Here is a 24,378-nt window from a genome sequence, read left to right as displayed (position 1 = left end):
ATCTGTAACTCAGGAAGGATTTCAACTGTGTGTTGTAGGAGTAGGGATGGGACGATATGAACATTTCATATCACGTTTTTTGTTACAAAAGAAATCGCGACTTACGATATTATCGCGATAATCAAAATCCTGGGGCAGAACATTTGCCAAAGAAATGCAGATCTACAAGATCACAACGCGTCGCGACACGTTGTGAGCTTGTAGATGGGCTATTTTTTGGCAAAGACATCTGATAGTGTGTGAAAAAAAGACTGAATCAAGTACGTATATTATAAGTACCAATTATAGGGGGGTTTAAGTGGTACAGGATATGCAGATCGGCAAATAAAAGGTGAATTGATCCCAGTGCATGACGGAGGACGATATCACAATAAAGTAATCTCCACGATACGATTATCGTGAGTGTTTTTTTTTTTATCACGATAAACGATAATACCGCTTATCGTCCCATCCCTATGCAGGAGCCCATGGCAGAGCGGAGGTAACTTCCGGGTTGCCCTTGCCCTACAAAAATTCTGACCCAGATCTGCCATTGCCGTTCTTTCTCCCTCCTACTGTGTGCTAATGGGAGCAGCCGGCTTCCACAGGACCAATACATACTGAGGCCTAATGATGCCGCTGCTACTGTAATGCACTGTACTGTAATGCAGGGGTCTTCAACGTTTTCAGGCCAAGGACCCCCTTAGTTGAGAGAGAGACGAAACAGGGACCCCCACAACCTTTTCAGAGATTCCATATACTTTCATTGTTTGACTGCGCGATCATCAGTTTTTTTTTGGGGATTCGTGTCAATTTGTGTTTACAGATATTTAACGACTTGAACCGTCAATACTTAATAAACTTAACCTTTCACTCTGTACTTGGTCTGCTCTTTTTCCCCTCTACACCAAACCTCTTAGCCGATCTACAAGCCCACAGCTTGTAGATCGGCTAGTTTCAAATCTGCTAGTTTCAAATCTGAAAAATAGCATAAATCTGAAAAAAGCATAAATCGTCAAGTAGCATAATTTATTTGAGCATTTTGAATACCTAGTATAGAGGAGCAGTGGTGATTTGAGGGATGGCGACCGGTTCATCAGAATCTAGGTCATATGCTAATATGATATGGTAATATATGTAATATAAATAATATAAAATATGGCAATTTAACAGGTTCACAACTGCCTATGCGCTGAGATCCAAATGCTGCATTGTTCTAGTGTGATAAATAAATAACTTCTATTGTGTAAATCCCTGTTCGAAACATCTCAGTCCCCGGTCTCCCTGGCTTTTCTTTGGTCTGTCTCTCCATGCAAAGAAAAATAAAGCCAAACGCAATGACCTTCCCATTCTCTTTAAAAACAACATGCCCGCAGTGGGAGGTGTTATTTCTCAAAGCTGACTGTCTGTAATACGTCCCAGTGAGACAAACGAGAGAGGAGGAATGCACTGGTACGGACTGTGAAAACAGTGCTCTGGACTACAGAAGACCGTACTGACGTTCAAACCCAACAATAATCTTTACACACGTGTTTATTCAAACCATATTAGCATGTATGCTGCAATCAAAATGAATGCAAACTCTCAATGTAAAAAGAGGTTTCTACAGCTGGGCTTTAGATGTTACGTCTACTGTCATTAACACTGGGTGAGATTAAGAATGGGCAGTATTCCCTTCATCAAGATGGCCTTCTCTTGCTCTGACAATAGTTCTACAACACTCACTATACTGGTCACATTAAGATTTACCCTTCATGTAAATGCCTTGTACATTTAGAATGCATAATTCAATATGTGATGTCTGTTTGATCAAACATCTTTTGCAGCTGCTTAACCACTTAAAACCTACAGTATATACTTCATTGACTGGGGTCAATGAAGTCCCCCAGGGCTCTATACTTGGTCCCCTCCTTTTTTGCCTATACACAAAATGCTCACGACACGTAACATGTCATGTTGTGAACTTGCAGGTTGTCATTGTCTTTTCTTTTTTTTTTTTTTTGCTGAAGACATCCCCAGAACATGGATATACTGTAAGTATAGCTTATCTACTGCTTAATGTCTTAGCACATTCGACAGTATGTACACATGTACACAGTATTTTGCCATTTAATTGTATGTGCTATTATTTGGCAGCTCCTGTGTAAAACCTTCAAGCATCTACACTCGGATAGAAGATGTTTTGGTTCGGTTTACGTTTGCCTGGTGTATGTGGCATTGACCAAATAAGCATCGTAGACCTTTGAAACTACAGTACGTCACCAAGAGTTGGGAGAGACAAAGGCTTCAGTGAACTATAGGCTACAAAGCGATTGGCGTCCCCACACCAGCAGCCAGCCATCACCATGTGTAGACAGCACACACCCTGAGACATCGTGAGTGAGCAACAAACACAAGCACATGGAAGCATTCTAGAGCGGTCAGTGTCACGGCCAACGAGCCCAGAGCGTTGTTCATAGGGGTGTAACGATATAGTAACTGCATCGAAATATCGCTTTTAATTAAAAAAACAGAAGTAGATCGAAATGAAAAAGGCTAAAGTCGAATCTATCGTTTGACAGATAATCACTGTGTTTACTCATGTATATCCATAATAATACATGTTTCCCTTAAAAACCTGTACTGACACGTTTCACACTGATTTCATTTCTTTGCTAAATAGTTACTATATCGATTTTAAATCATTGGATTGAATCGAATCGCCATGAATGAACTAATATCGTCCATGTATCGTGATATGTTATCAAATCGCTATTAAAATGTATCGCTACACCCCTAGTTGTTCACCTCTCTGACCGGCTCAGAGTCGAGGGCGGGGCTTCGGATACTGTCGGAGGAGGCGGGGCCCGGGGGCTCGGAGGGGGCCGGCGGTGGTTTGGCGTCATTATTTTTTTCCAGGCTGTGGTGGTTTTCTACAGACTTGGACCTCTCAAAGTCTATGCTCTGCTGCTGGGGCTTCGCTCTCTCCGCGTCCGGATTCAGTTGGTGCTTCGCCCTGTTGGGTTCGAGGTGCTGCTGAGGTTTAGGGCTCTGCTGCTGGGCTGTTTTGCCGCTAGCGTCGAGGGGCTGGAGGGAGAGCAGGTAGGCCTGTTCCTGCTGCAGTTGTCTTTGGAGCTTCTGGGCCTGACGCTGCTCCTCAAGCTCCCGCCATTTGTACTCCTGAGTTTTAACAGGGAGGAACGCGCTGACCCAGAGCCACTGATACAGAGGCAATCCTTAGAGCTAACTGAACTCTGAGAATGGTAAATGTTAAGTAAATAGACCGCATTTATTATATAGAGCAGGGGTCTTCAACAGGGGGTCCTCAGAGTTACTACAGGGGGCCACCAAATCTTTGTGTGATAGGATCATTATTTTCAATGAACAACTTGAACCCTCGCATCCCTATTCTGAACTTTAGCCAAAAATAGCAGATCTACAAGCTTGTATGTTTTGCTATTTTTGGCAAATAGGTTTGGTGTAGAGAATGAAAAGGTCAAATTCAAGTATCAGGTCAAGTAAGGTCAAGTATCAGCAATTTAAGTGGTTAAATGTCTGAAAAAACACATTAACACAAATCCAACATAGACTGATGACAGCGCTTTCATGAAATCAATGAAAATCTGCAACACAATTTTATACAGTATCGGGGGTCCCTGCTTTATCTTAAAACTCTGCTTTACCTAAAAACGTTGAAGACCCCTGATATGGTGCATTTCTCCAAAGCACCAAATGTATTTCACACACACACACACACACACACACACACACACACACACACACACACACACACACACACACACACACACACACACACACACACACACACACACACACACACACACACACACACACACACACACACACACACACACACACACACACACACACACACACACACACGGCAGAGGAAACCATGCAAGGGGATTTAGTATGCTCCGACCCGCAGCCAGGAGGAGACGGGGTTTGAACCTTCTGATTCCTAGAAGGCCATTCTACCCCCTCAGTTACACTCTCAGAGTTAAATGAACACTCAGTATTTTACAGTATAGAACACGGATTTCGACGTGGTAACATGGCTGTTGCGTCCCTACACCTGGCTGGACAAGCAACAACCAGACTTCTTTCAATGAAAAGCCAAAATGGTTCAATTTTATCCATCAATGGCTTTGACTGGGGGTAGTTTCAGCTTATTATTTATATGCACAGCCTTGGTTAATTCTTTATTGTTCACAAATTAAAGGAAAAGATTTCGAAGTGAACACTTTAATTGGATTCAACGCCTTGAACCGGCCAGTGTTAAGGCAAATTGATCATCTAAAAGGACCTGCTTTTCAGTGGACTGTGTAGCGTTACAACATGACGTGACTGTGCGTTTTGCAACAGCAAAAACAGTGCCAATTGTTAATTGCACTACCGTACTATTATATGGCAATGGGTTTTGCGAGAAAGGAGTTTTATAGCTGAACGCCAGAGGCTTAATCCATGTATGGAGAGAACTGCTTTGGCTCAAGCGTGCATTACATTTAGTCTCTCTGCAGTTGGGCCAAAGTAAATGTTTGAATACTTAACATTAGCTAGAGCCACATCTAAAGTGTGAATGCAAATGCTCAGGCCTGATTTATACTTTAACTATTTTGTCCTGCACCGAAAGTAGCCGATCTTCAAACTCACAACACGTTGCACACCTTTGTACAGTATGTCAGACAGAGTATAAACCAGGCATTATGATGCGTTGATGATTAAATTAACGTATTCAACCCTGATGCATGTTAACGATGATGTCATGAGGAGGGAATGTCGAGGGTGACAATGACAAAGCAGCGGTGTGGAACGTGGAAGTGGGGATGTGGAGTGGTCACATCCTTCCATTATCTACATGTCCTCCATATAAGCCCAGGAGGAAAGGAGTCCTTCGGAAATCATAATAATAATAGTAGTAAAAGGGAACACGAAGTCACAAGAGCCCTGCAAACAGGCCTAACCACATTACAACCGTCCACAGCCGCAACGTATCAGATCCAGGAAGAAAACAAGGGAAACCCTCCATTCCTGGTGACATCATCACCAAGGGCCAGTAAACATTCTGGCTTCCCACAAGGTGGTTTAACGGCCCTCAGCAGATCTACAAATGTCACGGATTAGACCTAACGATATTAGACCTAATGATATAGGTCTAATAAGAGGCTGGAAGAGAAACGGACACAGGAATGTCTGTGGAACTGACGACTAATGAGTAATACCAACATTACTGTGCTGTTATGTAACCTCCTGGGAATTGTGAACCGTACCTCGTAAAAACCTCGACTTAGTTTGAACAGAGAGAGAGACAAAAGAACAGAGCAGGGAGGATAGGGATTCAGAGGAAGAGAAAGAGGAGGTTGAAGAGTCCTAAGAGAAAGAATAAGCAAGAACCATCAAGTAAATAATGTACTAATCAATGCCCCCTTTATTACAGACTATAATATATTTTTTACCAATCACAAATTATACTTATATTTTAAAATAAGCATTCAGGTGGCCCAGGTTAAAGCTGCAATGAGATGTCTGCGGTCAATGTTTGACCGCTAGAGGGCAGCAAGTAGTTACATAACTGATTTAACTGTACAGCTTTAGCCCATCCAATTACAAAAATACAATGTAAGAGAGACTAATAAAGGCATGGCCTCCCTGTCCAATCTTTAGTTATTGATAGTAAGTTTCTACAGTAGGTGTGCGGCTCAGTAATAAAAGCCACATGAATCACAATGCAGTGTTCAGTGGCAGAACGCCACTGTACAGCATTGATGAACTGGCTGCGTGTGGCCATGTTGCCAAAGGTGCTTCCCAAGATCAATGTTGGTGTAAGAGATTTGCTGAATGCAGGCAGTATACTACAGACGATAATAACAGATCATCATCTATGTTACAAATTTCCCACCCTACATTAGATTAGACCAAATGTGCTGGATGTGTGCATTACAGGGGGACACTTGATTGAATGTTATTATCAAACGGTAACATCGATAATTTCTTTGCGCGTTTCAGTTGAAGGCTCACTTTTCAGGTGGGCCCACTGAGTTCGGATTCGCCCGCGAAAAAGCTGCATACAGGTTCTAATTAATGTAAAGGAGCAGACACTCACCAGTAGCATGGCCTGTTCATGCAGCAACTGCTGCTGCAGGATCTCCAGGTGTCTCTGCTCCTCCTCCAGCTGACGACGGATGTACTCCTGGAACAGAGAGCAACGTTATGTTGTACACCAGTGTTTCTCAAAAGGGGGTACATGTACCCCTAGGGGTACGCGGAGGTACTGCAGGGGGTACTCTGAGAAAATGCCCCCAAAAGAGGAAAATAGAAGTAGGCCTAAAGCACTGTTATGTTTAATGATGACACTTGGAGAAACTGTTGTGAGCCTGATAGTTGCTAACCCAAATTATGGTACCAACTGGGATGTGTTTGAATGATGTTTGAATGACTAAGTTATTGACATGAAAATCTGTTCAGGAGGCACGAGGCACCGTTTGAAACTCTCACTCCCTTTCTTATTTGTGATGGTTTTATGCAGTTTTATAAGGAAAACCTTTTTTTTTTTTTTTTTTTTTTGTCGGGTAAAGGGGATACTTGGATTCAAAGATCTGGGAAAGGGGGTACTCAAGCCAAAAGATATTGAGAAACACTGTTGTACACGATGATAACAACTATATTCATGAAGTCAAAATCGATCTCATCTAACAAATAGAGGCTCTGGGTGGCGCAGTGGTAAAGTCCCTGCCCACCACCAGAGAGTTTGTGGGTTCGAATCCACCGTAGTGCAACCGGCTATGTCGGGTGTGGTTCGGGGTAGGGTAGCCGGACGGGGAGGGTGATACAGGTCATTGCATGTACTCTGAGAAGACATTCAGAATTCTGAAGCAGGCTAAATTTGCATCTAACAAACTAAGAAAAGACAGTTTTTAGTTGATGTCACCGAAGCTTTGATGTAGCTTGAAGGTTAAACGTCTGTATTACATTACTCATGACTGGAAGGAGTTCATGTTTCTGTTCTGCTTTTTTGGTATGACCAAAAGGCAGGCATCTGAACTTACGTGCAAGAGTTACATTATTGTTAAACATCTGCATTACTTAATTTACAAGAAGTCTGTAGACTATTAGAGAATAATTGTTATTTTGATCAAAATGTGTCTGTCCTCTCCTATGGTACCACATCAATACAGCATGTAATTGTGGACAAAATCCAATCCAACGATAACAAAATATTCTAAGTCTTAGGTCTAAGAGGCTAAAGGTATTTTTTGCTAATATTGTTATGATCATTGTGGGAAGGCAATAAGACAATCAAATTAATTTACTGTACTAATGGTCATCTGCTGTTGGGGGGCGAGGGGTAGATGAGTAAGCTTGCGAGGGGCGGATTTTAGCGTGCATTTCATTATGTATCTGCGACAAAGAAAGCTGGCCGGAGTGGAAATGCTAATTCATATAACAAAAAATAAAACTAGAGGTTGCAGGCATAAACGTTATAAAGATTCTGCAACTTCTTGCCATATTTACTGCAAAAAATGTACAAGTTTTAAACAAACAAACCACCAGAGATTATAATTCAGGTGTTTAACTTTCTCCCCCCGTGCTCTGGCTGTTTTTACTGGCTAATGGCGGCTATGTAATCGGCCGGTCAATCTGTGATATGGTCCCGGTCCGGCTCCACTCCCTTTTCAAACCGTTTCTACAAAAAACATGACCTACTGTATTATAATATAAATCTTTGGGGCGTGTCATAGGTATTTTAACTCTTAGTTGTGTCTTCTTTCATTAGTAGTATTCCTCATCCTCAGTAGTCACCTACCTGTTCACGGTCAGCCCTCCTCTTCTCATCGTCGGCCCTCCGGCGTTCCTCCTCTTCCTTGCGGCGTCTCTCCATCTCTTCTACGCGTCGTTTCTCCTCCTGTTCGCGGCGCCGCTGCTCGCGCTCCTGCTGCCTCCTCATCTCCCGCTCGCGTCGTTGTTGCTGTGGGCAAACGTAAGGGGGCAGAAGAGAGCATGCGTAAATATTTGTAAAATAGTTGAGGGCGAGACAGAGTCACCGTCAATATGAGGTATGGGATCCTTGCCGCGATTGGACCCTGCCTTGTTCACAGGGCTGCACTGCAACAACGTGTGTGTGTGTGTGTGTGTGTGTGTGTGTGTGTGTGCGTGTGCGTGCGTGCGTGCGTGCGTGCGTGCGTGCGTGCGTGCGTGCGTGCGTGCGTGAATGCGTGATACACATTGCGGAATGGGCAAGAAGGAACAGCATGGTAATGTCAATTAAAAAGTCATCCCGCAAAAACAGCAATCACCGCATTGGCTGATAAAGACAGGAAAGGAGTTGGCCCACTCACTGAGATGTCAACATTACATGTACTGTTTTAAAACATAATCATTTAATCAGGGCTGAACTCCAGCAGTTATGCAACAGTTGGCCCCCAAAGCCGTCAGACACAAATCTGTTTAAACATCGATTCATCTGTCATCGTCTTATGAAGACAGTACAGTGGAACCTCTAGGGTTTCCGCAGCTAATGTGGACTTTTAGAATCATAATGCATAATTTCTCCATGAATTCCATGTTTCATGGGCGGCAGTGGCTCAGGGGTAGAGAAACCGTCAATAGGACACGGAGGGTTCCCAGTTCGATTCCGGCCTCCACCAGAGTTAGTGTCGAAGAGTCCTTGAGCAAGACTCTGAACTCCTAGTTGCTCCCGATGTGCAGGTTGGTGCCTTGCATGGTTTCCTCCACCATTGGTGTATAAATGTGTGTGTGAATGGGCGAATGTAATGCAATCTCTGTAAAGCGCCTTGGATAAAGGCGCTATATAAATGCACCATTTACCATTTTGCATGTTTTAGGCTTCCAGAAAGGGGTTGTTTTTCAAACATGAACGCACAAGCACACATGTGGTATTTCACTGGCATGGCCCTTGTTCAACTAGGCCTACAGGATCTTGCAGGCTTCTGCCGCATATGTGATCTACGAGCGCCGTCATGAATGAGTGACCCCCCGGGCCATTATTGGTTTGTGGGAACCCATGCTTCCTGTGCTGGCAATCTTGGTAGCTGTGAGGCACATTTAAGATATTTGAAATCATAACATCAATAATAAAAAAATAGGCCTGGTGTATACCTTAAGGGCTTTTGACCTTTAAATTGGTTGAGAATAACTGAAATAGACACTATGTTTAAAGCCATTATTTTCTGCGCATTACATCTGGGCATGCACAGTCCTATCCGTGGAATATATCAGTGTAAAAATCATGTAGCAGACAACATAACTTGAACTCCTGCCCAAATGCCCTGTAGCTCTTTATGCAGTAAAATCCTCCGTTAATTTAACTCTGAGACTGTACAAATCATTTCGTTCCATCTGTAAAAGTTCTGAGTTAAATTAACTTCGGATTTGACTGTGTTCTGGCTTCTTGCAGGGAGTTTGCTCAACAGCTGGTGTTTGCAAATTGAAAACAAAATGCACTGCTCCGATTCTCTCTCTTCCTAAAATTCCATTCACTTCTTGTGAATGGAATTCACAACTTGTGATTTTACATTTAAATTTCGACTTTGACTACTCTCACCTTGATGTCATGTTTATAAGTGCTTCCCTCCACCAAAGATTGTGTACAATTTCATTCTAAAATGTGTAACTAAATATAACGTAAAACTACTTAAGCCCTTTTAAGCCTTTTCAAACATTGTCAAAAATAGCAGATCTACAGGCTCACAGCGGGTCCTATTGTGATGCGTTGAAAATATAGTTTTCCTAAAAAAAAGAAAAAATTGGGACGCATCGGGATAATTGCTGATACCAACGTTGTAAAAGTGTAAATAAAGTGGGATATATCAGCCAAAGTGGTATATTGGCCAGGCTCAACTTTCACTACACTGGTTAGCTAGATCAGCTACAGTAAAACAGGGATGCTGACAGAAGCCTCGCTAAAAAGTAAAAAAAAAAAAAACAGGACAAAAATCCACTCGTCCTAGACAATTCACACTCCTGGCCTCCAAACTGTGGAATAAACTCCCTGTTGCACTTAGAACAACAGACTCACTCCCTAGCTTCTGCCGTGGTCTGAAGACTCAACTCTTCAGACTCCACCTAAGCCCATAGCACTTACTGTAGCACAGCACTCGCCTACCCCCCAATGACCTTACATGAAAGATAGATAGCATTTGTTTAGGGTTTTATATAAAGTGTTTTTACTGAATAGGTGCTTGGTCTACCTACGCCCTTTTTCTTAGATTACTATTTCTATGCATTTGATGCAGTATTGATGTTGATGTATTATTGTAAATCGCTCTGGATTAAGAGCGTCTGCAAAATGCCTAAATTGTAATTTTTTTAGAAGAGGAAAAGTTTGATCTCAGCCAAACTTCCAGAGATGCTAACACCAAATTCCAGAGAACAAAGGAACATCCAGCTGACTGACACGAAGGCCAATCAGAGCAGGCCTTTTCAAATGTCTCGTCTGAGGGATCTAATTATAATTGTTTGTCTTTTGCCCTGCTGCACAATAACGGACTCTATATAGTTTATTATGGAAGCTTATCCAACTGAATCCATTTCTACATCAGCAAACTTCAAGGGCCCTATTTTCGTCCATGCTAAACCCTAAACCCCTAAACTTCTTTGCCTTTCGTTTACTATTTTGAAAAACATTTTTAAATAGTTCAAATAGCTGATCTACAAGCTCACGATGTAGATCGGCTATTTGAAGTATTTAAAAATGTTTTTCAAAATAGTAAAAGAAAAAAAGGCAAAGTAGTTTAGGGGTTTAGGGTTAGGCCCCTCAAGTATTTTGACCCTGGCTGCCTCCATTACATGGAGTTTATAGCGCATAATATTAGGCAATAAATGATAGATTTAGCTGCGGTGCCTCTACAGAGACACTCAATGAGTACAACAGTGCACAAAGCTCCGATTTATTATTGCATTCGCAGCACTGTCTGCAAGAAAACTATACTGAGGAATGCAAGGGTCAGACGAACCAGAGAGCCCTTATTATAGTCATGTGATCCTAGAATGATCAAGTTAATGCCTCAAACATACTAGAAGACTTGTAAAATGCAACTGACAGTGAAGAGAGCCAGCATCACACATTTAATGATTGACTTTCGCAGATGAGATTACAGTCGCCACTGCTGGTCTGCCGTTCCAATGGCCATCGTTAACCAGCTCAAACTACTGGGTCATGTTCGGATTTATCGTAAACATCATTTGAAGTAATCGTGACTTCTTCCGACTACATCATGAGGCTAAAGCCTTAGTAGTCCTGCTCTATTTTGTGCAGATTGTGTATCTCAAGTTCTCAGAGTTAGGGGGTCCTCCAAATCTTTGTGCTCACAACGCCTTGCGCTGCGAGGCGTTGTGAGCTTGTAGATCGGCTATTTTGGGCAAAGGGGTTTAGTGTAGAGGGGAAAAGAGCAGACTAAGTACAGAGTGAAGGGTCAAGTTTATAAAGTATTGACGGTTCAAATCGTTTGACAGCACAGATTGTGCTGTCAAATGATTAAACTATATGGAATCTATGAACAGGTTGAGGGGGTCCCAGCTTCATCTCTCTCTCAACTAAGGGGTCCTTGGCCTGAAAACGTTGAGGACCCATGGTGTATATTAATCAACATGGCGAAAATTGGGCCAGATCGGGCTTTAAGTCGTATATGGTCTGTTGGAAATGTGTAATGTACATCCTTTTAGGTTCACAATCACGTCACATTTACAGTAACAAGAGATGTCGATAAAAAAAGTTGATGCTTTTGCCAGTGCTACTCAAGAGACCAGGCTCGGTGAAATCAAGTCCAATTTAGAGGACGAACAGGGGCAGAGGAGGGTCTCTGTACCACCACAATCCTCTAAACAACAGACCACCGTGGGTAATGACAGAGAACCCTGTGGTGTTTCACGTTTAAATGAATAAACATGTTTACACGTGAACAAATATGGGCATACAGTACGTAATCTTAGGCTGAGGCTAACCAGGGTTATTTCCCCAGTGTTACTGACAAGATAGAATAACAACTGTGACAGACAACAACACATACAGACAGACAGACATACGTACTGGCTGCAGACATATGCTCACAGTTATGCCAACTCAGTGTTGTTGAGAAAAAACAGATCGACAGACACACAAAGCTCGTGCAGAAACAGCAGAGCGCTAAGCAGAACCAGACCTAGACAGATGAGCATACAGACACATGCCTGTGATTTTTCAATGAAGATGTCAAGGACCTGCCTTATTCCACACTTACGACATCTTTTGTTCCACGTTATGTTTTCCGTTTGATCACCTTTTTCATATTATCTGCCTTGCCACGTGAAAGCCCTTTGTAAACTTTGCTATACGAAAGGTGCTACAAAAAGATTATCATTAAGGTGCATTCCCACTAACAACATTGGAGAATATTAGCTTGAGATAAAAAAAAAACGAATTGCAACTTCAGGCAAAGCAGCAAAATATTGCTTGATGTCACATGTTTACATTGAAGTGCTTCACACCCCCATAAATGGTGTTCTATTTCATCCTGAACTGAAATGTCCTCTGAAAAGTACAAAGTAAACTAGACTGCACTCTGTCGAGGTGCCAACTTGCGTCTTGTGCACTCGTGGCCATATATGGCCTACTTGTGCACCAGCAAATTGCGCAAGTACTGCGATCGGTGCTGTCTGTATGTACAGTATGTGGGTGGGCAAGTTGGCACTCTGTCACCCTGTTATTGATATCAGGTTGGACTTGGTGGTGGTGAAGATTTTTGCAACAAACATTTTTGGACACTGCTCCTACAGATCTTTCCCTAAAATCACGCAAAGCGGTAGACAGTATCTCTAAAGTCATGTCATCAACATGGATCTGTCCCATTTCCAATATTCTCTCCTGATTGGCTACCATTGCCTTCTAAAGTTTGTGTATGCGACCTGACAGTCGCTTATCTCCCGATTAGGGAGTCTTACTGGTGATATCCTATGCAAAGTACTGTTTTCTATCCGTCTGTCTTTCAATGTTATATGAGATACATGAAGTGGCTCCTGTGTAAACAAGGCGAAAAGCTTACTAGGATCTTCTTTTAGCTGACCTTGCACCAGTGAACTGTACTGTCATGAAACTGCACCTTTTCCTATGCAACCTTCTAATAAACTCTTCAATCAGTACTTGCGCGCTCTGCTGGCGCGAGTAATAACGTAATAAAAGTAATAAAGTACCTCTTCCAGCCGCCTCCTCTGCTCCTTCTGCTGCTCGATGCGCTTCTGCCTCTCGGCCAGTAGTTGGCGCTTGTACTCCTCCTGCTCCCTGAGCTGCTGCTCCTGCAGCAGCTGCTGGCGGCGCATGGCCTCCGAGCGCTCCTTGTTCTCCTGCTGCAGGCGGATGAAGTCGCGGCGCAGCGTGGATTCTCCAGGGACGTTCACTATGGAGCTGGACATAAAGTATCATATAAGTATTAATATTATTAATATGATGAAGTCGCGGCACAGCGTGGATTCTCCAGGGACGTTCACTATGGAGCTGGACATGAAGTATCATATAAGTATTAATATTATTAATATGATGAAGTCGCGGCACAGCGTGGATTCTCCAGGGACGTTCACTATGGAGCTGGACATGAAGTATCATATAAGTATTAATATTATTAATATGATGAAGTCGCGGCACAGCGTGGATTCTCCAGGGACGTTCACTATGGAGCTGGACATAAAGTATCATATAAGTATTAATATTATTAACCCATTTAGGCCTAGAATTATTGAATGCTTTAACCAGTGAAAAATAGCAGATATACAAGCTCACAGCGCGGCACCGAGGTTGTAGATCTGCTATTTTTGAAAAAGTCGTGAAAATGTGTGCAAATCTTTGAATATGTATTTTCAAAGTGAACGTTTGTAACTCAAATTTTGCTTCTGGGTGGTGGCTGGAACTAAATATTTTGAGATGGGGGTCTGTGGCCAAATAAATATCATTTTGGGGGTCCTTCACATGAAAAGGTTTGAGAACCACTGCCATGGTAGTCTCTCAAGAACAGGCTAACTGAGCTCCATTTAAAGGTGATACACCATGCATTTAAAAAGTATTTATGTCACATTGTTTATGTCCCAAAAAAACGTTTTTCAAAAGGTTTGAGGCTAAATTAACACTCCTGAATAGAGAGCCTCTTCTCATTTTGAATGGCTCTCAGAGCATTTTCAGCTGCAGTACCACCTTTGGCCTGAACCCCCCCCAAAAAATCTTTTTGAAAAGAAAAATGTTTTCCCTTCAAAAACGGCCGTCGATGACGTCAGCGACGGCAGCAAATCTGAACAGCCTGTTTTGAGAACCCGTGGGATGCTTTTAACCTCCGCCTTCCCAAAACCAGAGAAAGACACAACGGTCAGAAATGGGACTTTGTGAGGATAGAAGGTGCTAGTGGGACCCCAAAAAAAGGTTTTAAAATAGGAAAAGTGAAATTTCATGGTGTATCACCTTTAAGTGAAAAGGACCTTTTCTTTGACGATGGCTGGCCAGATTGCTGACACAGAAGCATAGGTTTTTCAAAAAGTCTTAGAAGGATTCAAAAGACAGAATCGGGTCAAAATTCTAATTTTCATGTTTTTTCAAAAATAGCAGATCTACAAGCTCGCAGCGCGGCACTCGGTGCTGCGCTGTGAGCTTGTATATCTGCTATTTTTCAATAGTTAAAGCATAAAATAATGATACACAATAATGTGTACCCGTTCTAAATGGGTTGATATGATGAAGTCGCGACGCAGCGTGGATTCTCCAGGGACATTGACGATGGAGCTGCACCCAGGGAGGTGGTGGGAAAAGTACCCAAACGTTTTACTTAAACGACGACTTCACCACTTTTCAACCTATCTTCGTATAATTGGTCCTCACTAATGTTCATGATAAAATAGCACAATTTCTTTCTACTCTGTCTGTATCTCATAGGACGGCTGTGGGAAGTTCAGAAAACCAGTTCAGAAAACCGTCTGCCAGTGACATCATCGATGGGGAATCCAAGCTAATAGAAACTGCAGGCTTTCTATTCCTGAAAAGTTACGATGCTTTAATGGAAGCCATTGTTCTTGTGATAATAAAAATCGAAATATTTAAAAAGAAATCGATGATGTCACTGGTAGACAGGTTTGCCCACAGCTCCAATACCATAGACATAGAAAGGTAGACGCCTCCTTCAACTCTGAGGCGTGAGATCGCGGGACTCGGCGACCGGTCGTTTCCGGTCGTTCTCACTTCCACGTGTGTCACAGAAACCGGAAGTTGCTAGGCCAATCAGAGGCAGGTAGGGGCGGGCCTTTACGCATGCAGCCTGTAAGAACACGTGTTGTGATTGGCTAGTAGTCACATGACTGGCAGCGTGGTCTCCGGCAATCACAGACGTCCGCATTCCAGTTCCTTGCTTGTCGCTCCAATGGACTGCAGCGGCCAATGAGGCATCAAGCTTTTTATATCTATGCCCAATACCATGTCCTAACACTTAAATCAGGTTCAGGAAAATTACCTTGGTTCTCCTTCTTGTTCGGGCGTCTCCTCCTCCTCTTCCTCACTGCCACTGTATTCATACTCCGTCTCATCTGGAGAAGAGGAGAGAATACAAATGTTGGCATATGTTTAAAAGCTAATGCTCAGAGGTCAAAGGAGCAAGCGTTGGCTACATCATGTAGCAACCAGCCATCATTTGTAAGGTCTATTCTATTCTGAGACTCAAAGTGGCCGTTAAAACTAAAAAGTGCATTGTGAAGAAAGCTAGCTTCCTTTCTCACAATTAGAAATAGAATAGTCTTATTGGGTTTGATTTTCATAGTCTATAGGACCAATATTAAGGATACAATCCATATTGACAAATACAATTCCTGTCTGTTTCTGTGATCTTTGGCTGTCCATTATTTCCATTTCCATTATGCATTTCGTTGGCAAGCACTGCCCTGACAACTATATTGTTTCCCCCAGGTGGGTTGGGGATCACTTGTTTTTGCTACCGCAAAAAAAAAACACACACACACACACACACACACACACACACACACACACACACACACACACACACACACTTTACATTACAACAAAACAGGCACACCAACAGTGTGACCTTGAGGCTTATATGAGCCGTCCCCGAGTGAGACGCTGTGTGAGCGATTGCCCTCTGCAAACTTCCCAAGGCCTTGGAGTTGTCCCGCCGTGGTGGTGGATAGAATTGTTTTTACTATGCAAAGCAATCCCTTATCCCTGTCTCAGCAAATCACAGGCCGGGTCTTCCCCAACACGATTAATATTTTCGGATGTCGAGATTTGTCACTATTTTGTCACTTTGCTGCAAACAGAGCAGGGTTTCCTGCAGCACTTTACAGGCCAGGCGCCCCGCCCGGCCTGAAAACCCCCCCGCCCCCCCAAGGGTATTAAAAAAAAAAAAAAAAAAAAATTTTTTTTTTTTTTTTTTTTTTTTTTTCAAAAAAACTTTTTGGACCTCCAACAATGTACTAGGCATGATCGCGATCGCGAAATTGCATGTTTAACCCCCATACCAACCCTATCTTTCAAACATGGCAGCCATGTTTGTTTACATTTGAAGAAAACATAAGGGCTGGTATCTCCTGAATGCAGGAAATACTCAAGTAAAGTGCAAATACCTGAAAATCTCCTTTGTACAGTATAAGTACAGTACTTAAGTAAATCTACTTAGTTACTTTACACCAATGTTTCTTTTTTTTTACTGTGCTGTAGACTTCTATTTATATGGCACGAGTGCTGGTTGATTAACCTGGGGGAAAAAAACAAGTTACACTGTCCTGTGAAAAACGTAGTTATTCAATGTTGAATAAATGTGAATGATAGCATGTAGTTGTGTTTTCTGTCATCATGGGCACATTCATGTGTTTTTTATAGGGCAAAAATAAGAATTAATATAAAAAATTAAGTGAATTAATTACTCGAATTAATTAATTAATTATCAAAAAATTTCGGCGCACGCGCTTCGCGCGTGCGCCATGAGATCCCCCCCTGGTCAAGACTTTTTCCTGCAGGAAACCCTGCAGAGTGAACAAGGACAATGTCACGGCCACCGAGGGTAGCGGCTAAAACGACAGAGTACATTCACTAATTCACAATGGGTACCTTTCAGTCAGACATCAGGCTCAGTTTCATTAGCCTTGCAACAAATTATATAGATATGTTGAAAATCTTCAGTTAAAGGGACATTCTATACAGTACAAGACTTTCTATTTGGACGCACCCTTGTCTCCCCTCTTCTTCTTGGTGCGGTCGATGTGGTCTTTGAGCTGGATGCGGACCTGCCTCTCGTTGGGCTGGTCCCTGATGAAGGGATGTTTGAGCAGCTGGTCGGTGGGGGGTCGCTGGGTGTAGTTCTTCACCAGGCAGCCCTCGATGAAGCTGAAGAACTTCTTAGACCTTGGATGGGACGATATGAAAATGTCATATCACGATTATTGTGACAAAAGAAATTGCGATTTACGATCTTATCGCGATAATCAAAATCCATTATCCTGGGGTACCTTTTACCAATAGAGGGTTTAAGTGGTATATGCAGCTTGGCGAATAAAAGGTGAATTGATCCCAGTGCATGGAGGACGATAACACGATAAATTAAATCTAAAAGTTTTTTTTATCACGATAAACGATAATATCGATTATCGTCCCATCCCTACTTGAAAAGCGGAATTTGCGGAAAAAAGGATGACTATTCTTAGTGCAAGGTGTTGCACTAAAGCCTGACGTATGCTTCGTCGTACGGCGGTGTTGCTAGCTCACCTCGCAAGGCACTGTGAGCTTGTAGATTTGCCTATTTCCAAAAGCGGCACCATGGCACAAAGTCAGCTTTATGCAGCTCTGTCTGCTGAGACTTTGGTGAAATAAATGTATGCTTTGAAGCTTTGAGTGTGACCTTTTCTTTATTTAGACTTGTGTTTTTTTTATACAAAGAACAAAATAAGTAGAGCATACCGCTGGCTAACATTGCTCAAGGTTAGCAGTTGCAGAGACAGTGTTGCAGCTACACCGTATTCAAAGCGTTGGTGTGCCTGGTGGCTCAGCCAATCAGAGCACAAACCATATTATCGTCGTTTTCAGGTGGAAGCCCTGTTATGCCCAAAACCATTCGTTTTGTCTTTATCCTTTTAAAAATGACTTAAATAGTGAAAATAGCCGATCTACAAGCACAAAACGCCTCGCAACACGAGGGTTTGTGTGCTTGTAGATTTGCTATTTTCTCTACTTTTGTGAGACAGTCTTGTATGATGAAGCAGGGCTTTACTTTTACCAAAAAACGTACACGTTTGAAACTTTGTGATAAAAGGTTTCTGCCCGACGGTGACGTTATGCTCCTTGTGAGGACGCAGGTTCAAAACCCCCTGTCTTGTCTCGCTTGTTCCTCCTCGCTCTGCCCTTGGTTTCCCGTCTCTCTACACTGACCTGACTGAAAATAAACCCTAACAAATAAAACGTAGTAAAACTATCACGGGAAGAGGATATATCACCCACCAAAAGGACCTAAAATGTAGTACTTTTTGAGATAATGTTCCTAGAAAACAACAATATCTCTAGAAGCGTTTGCATATATGTTGCAAAACTGTATTGCCTCTTGTTCCACTACTGTAAGTACTTGTGTCAACTATAATAATGGTCACCAATGTTACCAAGACTAATTAATGGAATGCTGCTGTACTTTAATGATTCTGATTCTGATGAAGCATGAGATAACGTAGCTTACCATTTTTTGGACTTAAGCCGAGGAGGGGGGTTTCTGGGGATGAGGAAGAGAGCTCTCATTGGATGCATGTCACACAGCGCTGGGGGGGGGGGGAAAGACACGACCAGATCAGACAATTAGGCAATGGAAATATAATGTACAACTCTAAATTACGTTTCAGGATAAACCTTTCCCTGTTATCTTTGATTCTCATGTCTATATGTTTTAATGTTTAATTGTTCTATAGCTAACAAAATAAAAACAAACATATATATACACACACATATATACTGTATAGTGAACAGCTTTTACAGGCATGTGTAAAGCTTAACTTAAATTCTGTTTGCCAAAGTCGTTTGCCAAACGCAACTGGCAAGAGACACAGTTATAAGGAGTATAAATTAGGCTCAGAAAGGTTTGTGATTGGGTTAATATTATGACATGTGAGAACTTACGAGGAGCCCCCTCAGCCATCTCTATGGCAGTGATTCCACACGACCACAGGTCACTCTGAAAACACATGGATGATGAATTAGATGGATGCAGTGGACACAGTACAGTATGTACTATGTGTGCGTTTCTGTTCATTTTCACATTTCACCATAACATAGCAGTACCCCGTTTTACTGTATTTGAGAACCACTTTAATTTCGATTTTTCAATTTGTGTGTGCGCGTGTGTATTTTTTATAAACATTTTATGTACATTGTTACAGTCGACAGAAACTTGCTATCAGCCCGGACATTCAGTGTGAATATTTTTTTTTTATGTAATAGTAAAATGCGACACCACTTTGCCAACTGTTTAGGGTGACCTCCAGTGTTGCCAGATGTACGATAATTATCTGATCATTATTTGGTGCAATTGCTTATTTACACGGGTGATTTCTCTTTGTTTGCTGTGTACAATGGTTTTCTGTCAAATACGATAATTTTAAGCCTCCGGTACGATAATTCAGCATTTCCCATCTGGCAACAGTGGCGACCTCTGCCCTGGCAGAGCCTCTTACCCTGTAGTCATAGGTGGCATCTGGGTTCTCATCACAAGCGATGACCTCTGGAGCCATCCAATATGGAGTCCCGATGAAGGTGTTTCTCCGGCCCACTGTCCTGTCCAGCTGAGCGCTCACGCCAAAGTCAACTGGAACCAAAGAGTTTACCCATTTAGGCCTAGAACTATTGAATGCTTTAACCAGTGAAAAATAGCAGATCTACAAGCTCGCAGCGCGGCACTCGGTGCTCCGAGCTTGTAGATGCTGCTATTTTTGAAAAAAGTCGTGAAAATGTGTGCAAACCTTTGAAATATGTATTTTCAAAACGAACGTTTGTAACTGCAATTTTGCTTCTGGGTGGTCCCTGGAACTAAATATTTTGAGATGGGGGTCCGTGGCCAAATACATATAATTTTGGGGGTCATTCAAATGAAAAGGTTTGGGCACCACTGACATAGTAGTCTCTCAAGAACAGACTAACTGAGCTCCATTTAAGTGAAAAGGACCTTTTCTTTGACGATGGCTGGCCAGATTGCTGACATTGAAACATGGGTTTTTCAAAAAATCTTAGGAGGATTCAAAAGACACTTATAGAATCGGGTCAAAATTCAAATTTTCACAATTTTTCTAAAATAGCAGATCTACAAGCTCGCAGCGCGGCACTCGGTGCCGTGCTGTGAGCTTGTATATCTGCTATTTTTCAATAGTTAAAGCATAAAATAATGATACACAATAATGTGTACCCGTTCTGAATGGGTTAAAACCAGTTAAAAAAATACTAATGTACTGGAAGCTGTTCAGTGAGAACAAGTGCTAAAGTAGTTGTAGTACCCAATAACAATAGCAGCATTGACAAAATGCCCCCAGAGCAGCAATTTAACATTGGTCTATGCACATCATTCATGCTGCTCTGAGAGCAGCATTGACAAAGCACCCCCAGAGCAGCAATTTAACATACCACATAAGGCTGCCAATATTCATTAAATCAATTCTATAATATTTGAGATTACATATCAGCATCATCTGAGTCTTTTAATGTTTTCACTCCTATTAAGCGTCACTGAAGAGAAAAAAAAAGAAAAGGAGAAAAAAAAAGAAAAAAAAGAAAAAGCTCATGTCCGGCGTGAACAGCACTCCAATTACTGTAGGGTAAACTTAATTATCCCAATTTGGTATAAAGAACTAATGAACTACCCGGAAAATCCTCAGTCTTCCTTTCATTCAGGTGAAAAATTGTGCTGTGGATTGCTTAGGGGGTAAACTGATTCATTGCATGTAACGTGATTACAGTAAACAGATTACAAATTATACTAGTAAGACGCCACATAGCCACATGCGACACGCCAATTCTTGGCCATCTGGCCAGTGATGTATATCGGACCAGTTACCTATATATGGAGACCCCTGGTACCCATATATGGAGATCCATGTACTGTATATGGATATGGTGTGAGAGCCCAAACATGCTTATTCAGTTATTTGTTATGTGAAAGTCCTATGATGTCTATGACATCTGACATCCTACCCTTTTATGACCATACATGGAGATCCCTGTCTGTAGAACCAGCCACACAGATATGGGCAGTCTTCTGTTAGTGTGGTATGTGGCTGATGTGGCCTCCATATATGGGCATTCCCATACGAAGTCCTGTTAGATATAGGCTTAATATTGATGACATCAGGGAACTCCATATATGGGCATAAAAGTGATTCTGTTAGTGTGACATCACAGTGACATCAGAGCATGATGTCAGAGCGACAAACCCATAGAACCACAGTAGCCCCGTTTACATGCAAGTTATAATCGTATTAAAAACAAGATTTTAGAAAAACCCGATCTAATTCTGCATGTATACACCTAAATAAACCCGATCAAAACCAACACGATTTAGATTCTGATCGGATGCAGAGGGGTGGTCTAGACTTTTTTACGACCCGATCAAAAGGAAAATCCTTCCATGTATACACCTAACCCGATTAGAATGTGACATGTTCTTTCAGTAAAGCACGTGAAGCATATTGCTGATGAGCGCGACAGAGACAGAGGGGAGAGACACGCGCGCGCGCGCACACACACACACACACACACACACACACACACACACACACACACACGACGCAAAAAAATCACGAGAGAGAGAGAGAGAGGTTAACACACCGACCCAAAAACTTCACTAGCGCAAACTCACTAAATGGACCTGTAGGCCTACTGTACGTGTGGTGTGTGAGTGTGAGAGACAAAGAGAAATAATCTAGCGCAACTGGACGCTGTCCCGTTCATCTATCCTCCTGTCGAGTCCTGTGCGTCTTTTACCAGGTCAGATTGACCTGGCCACTAACTAATTGTCTTCTTGCGATCATAAATAACCTAAGAAACCACCAGCAAAATATCCTTTATGCTATTAGACATATCCTTCATCAGATAAATAATATTTAAAGGGGACTGGGTTAAGGGGATATAAGAGTCGATTTTAAAATGTTTATTATCGTGAATGCACTTGTCCATGAAGCCTATTATGTTCTATGGGCCGTCGGGCGCAAATATGGATTGTGACGTGATGATGATTATAATAATGATAGCTACATGCAGTGGTGAAAAAAGTAGTCTACTACATTTTTCAACTTGAGTAAAGGTATCAATACTGCAACGCAGAAATACTCCATTACAAGTAAAAGTCCAGAATTCAGAATGTACTTGAGTAAAAGTGCGAAAGTATTGGCATCAAAATGTACTTAAAGTACCAAAAGTAAAAGTACAAAATGTTTGAAAATAGCAGATCTACAAGCTCACAACGCACCACGATGCGATGCGTTGAGAGCTTGTAGATCGGCTATTTTCAAATAGCCATGGTAAAAAGTAGGGCTAAAGTGTTTTATGTATGTTTTATAATATTATCATTTATATCTGCAAAGTAACTGAACTAGTTTTCAAATAAATGTAGTGGAGTAAAAGTACAATATTTGGATCCCAGATGTAGTGGAGTAGAAGTAAAAGCATTGGAAATTGGAAATACTTAAGTAAAGTACAAATAGGTCTACCTCAAAATTTTAAGTAAATGTACTTTGTTATTTTACACCACTGCCTACATGTATACAGAACAACGTACATCCCCAATAATCTAATTAAAAGAGCATTGCAGCTTTTTTTTCTCACTTTGGTGGGGCTGTGCATTTGCATTAGGCTCCATTATTATTACTATTATTAGATACAGGGAAATGCACAACACGATTAAAAGTGGGCACATGTAAACACAAGATCGGATTGATCTCACCCCATGTAAACACTTGATCCAATACCTTCAATCGGGTTTATTTAGATCAGATTGGAATGAGGCTGTCATGTATACGGGGCTAGTGTCAGGCGTGACAGAGATACATACATACAGTACATACGGACAAGCTGTGACCGTTCAGATACTAATCTGCAACCTACTGTACGGTTGCAGTAATCAAACTGACAACAAACAGAGCTTAGCAATACTTTAAGGACCAACCAAACCTCCTTCACATACCCAGTTTGACCTCAGCATTTTCAGTCAGCAGAACGTTCTGGCCCTTGATGTCACGATGGATCACATGATGGGCGTGTAGGTGAGCCAATCCCTGAGGAGTAAAACACAATTCATTACAACTAGGGACGGGTAGGCAATGTGACATTTCTGGCCGATATCGATATCCAATATAATTAATTGCTGTTATGGTCGATAACCGATATAAACCGATGTCGACGTGATCTCATATAAAAAAGGCATATAAACAAACACTAAATTTGAAAAAGCAATGCCTCTTTATACCAAATACTTTATACCATTCATTCCCTTTTAATAAAGGTGAAACAGAATGAATGTAGTGTACAGTGTGTATATATATATATATTATTTTGATATCGGTTCGATACCGATATTGCATTTTAAGGCCAACATCGGCCGATAACGATATGATGGCCGATTAATTGCCCATCCCTAATTACAACATCAAAAAAACGAATAAGAGCTAATGGCCATAAACAATATTTCCCAGCATGCATGTGGGGATCCAGGCACTGACCCTGAGGATCTCTCGGGAGATGTAGGCGATCCAGTCCTCCTTGAGCGTGTTTCCCTTGGTGTTCTTCACCAGGTCTGTGATGGACCCAGCTCCACAGAACTCCATCACCAGCTGGAAGACAAGACCAAGAGATGAGTGAACAGTACAGTACATGTACTGTACGTGAACTTAAGGTGCAGGATATGGACTATAACTAGGCGCACAATGTAGAAGACAGAAGACAGAAGACAGACTAGATATTGTCTGAGATTTTGTATGGTAACATAACATAAATGTAGTCTTTTCCTTTTTTTTTTTTTTTTTTTTTTTTTATCATTCGAGACCTATTTTGTACTTATATTAAATATTTGTATACTTATTTGATTGCCCACAACACCTTGCATGTTTGTAGATCTGCCATTTATTTCAATGTTTGAATGAAATTCAGATTATCCCAGCAATATGATATTATTATCATCACAATCAACATCAATGATTGAAATATCATGATATTTGGTTATATCCATATCACCCAGATGCAGCCCTAATTTCCATGGTCATATTGACCGATATAGATATGAGAACCCGTTTCACCAGTAGGGTTTATGACTGAATTCCAGGCTGTTGGATCTTCAGGTAGTTCGGTAGTTTGGTATTAAATAATTGTATCCTTGGATGACTGAAGCTGAAAAGTAATTTAGAAGC

The 24,378-nt window shown here is 41.7% G+C and overlaps 1 protein-coding gene across 1 annotated transcript in view; it reads right to left on the bottom strand.

Annotated features, from left to right (window-relative positions):
* Nucleotides 1-24,378, bottom strand: part of LOC308308346 (mitogen-activated protein kinase kinase kinase kinase 4-like) — a 148,880-nt gene that overhangs the window by 28,029 nt on the left and 96,473 nt on the right. The window contains exons 5-14 of the mRNA XM_080753766.1: nt 23,695-23,805; nt 23,160-23,250; nt 19,666-19,796; nt 19,112-19,166; nt 18,678-18,756; nt 17,184-17,359; nt 15,456-15,528; nt 13,165-13,375; nt 7,784-7,945; nt 6,083-6,169 (exon numbers count right to left, since the gene is read on the bottom strand). Coding sequence (XP_080609892.1) covers nt 6,083-6,169; nt 7,784-7,945; nt 13,165-13,375; nt 15,456-15,528; nt 17,184-17,359; nt 18,678-18,756; nt 19,112-19,166; nt 19,666-19,796; nt 23,160-23,250; nt 23,695-23,805 — 1,176 coding nt within the window. The remainder of the gene's footprint in view (nt 1-6,082; nt 6,170-7,783; nt 7,946-13,164; nt 13,376-15,455; nt 15,529-17,183; nt 17,360-18,677; nt 18,757-19,111; nt 19,167-19,665; nt 19,797-23,159; nt 23,251-23,694; nt 23,806-24,378) is intronic.

The sequence above is a fragment of the Nannobrachium achirus genome (genome assembly GCF_963921795.1).
Source record: "Nannobrachium achirus genome assembly, chromosome: 22".
Taxonomy (NCBI): Eukaryota; Metazoa; Chordata; class Actinopteri; order Myctophiformes; family Myctophidae; genus Nannobrachium; species Nannobrachium achirus.
Note: the sequence above shows the minus strand (reverse complement) of the source record. Positions and strands in the feature narration are given on the sequence as shown.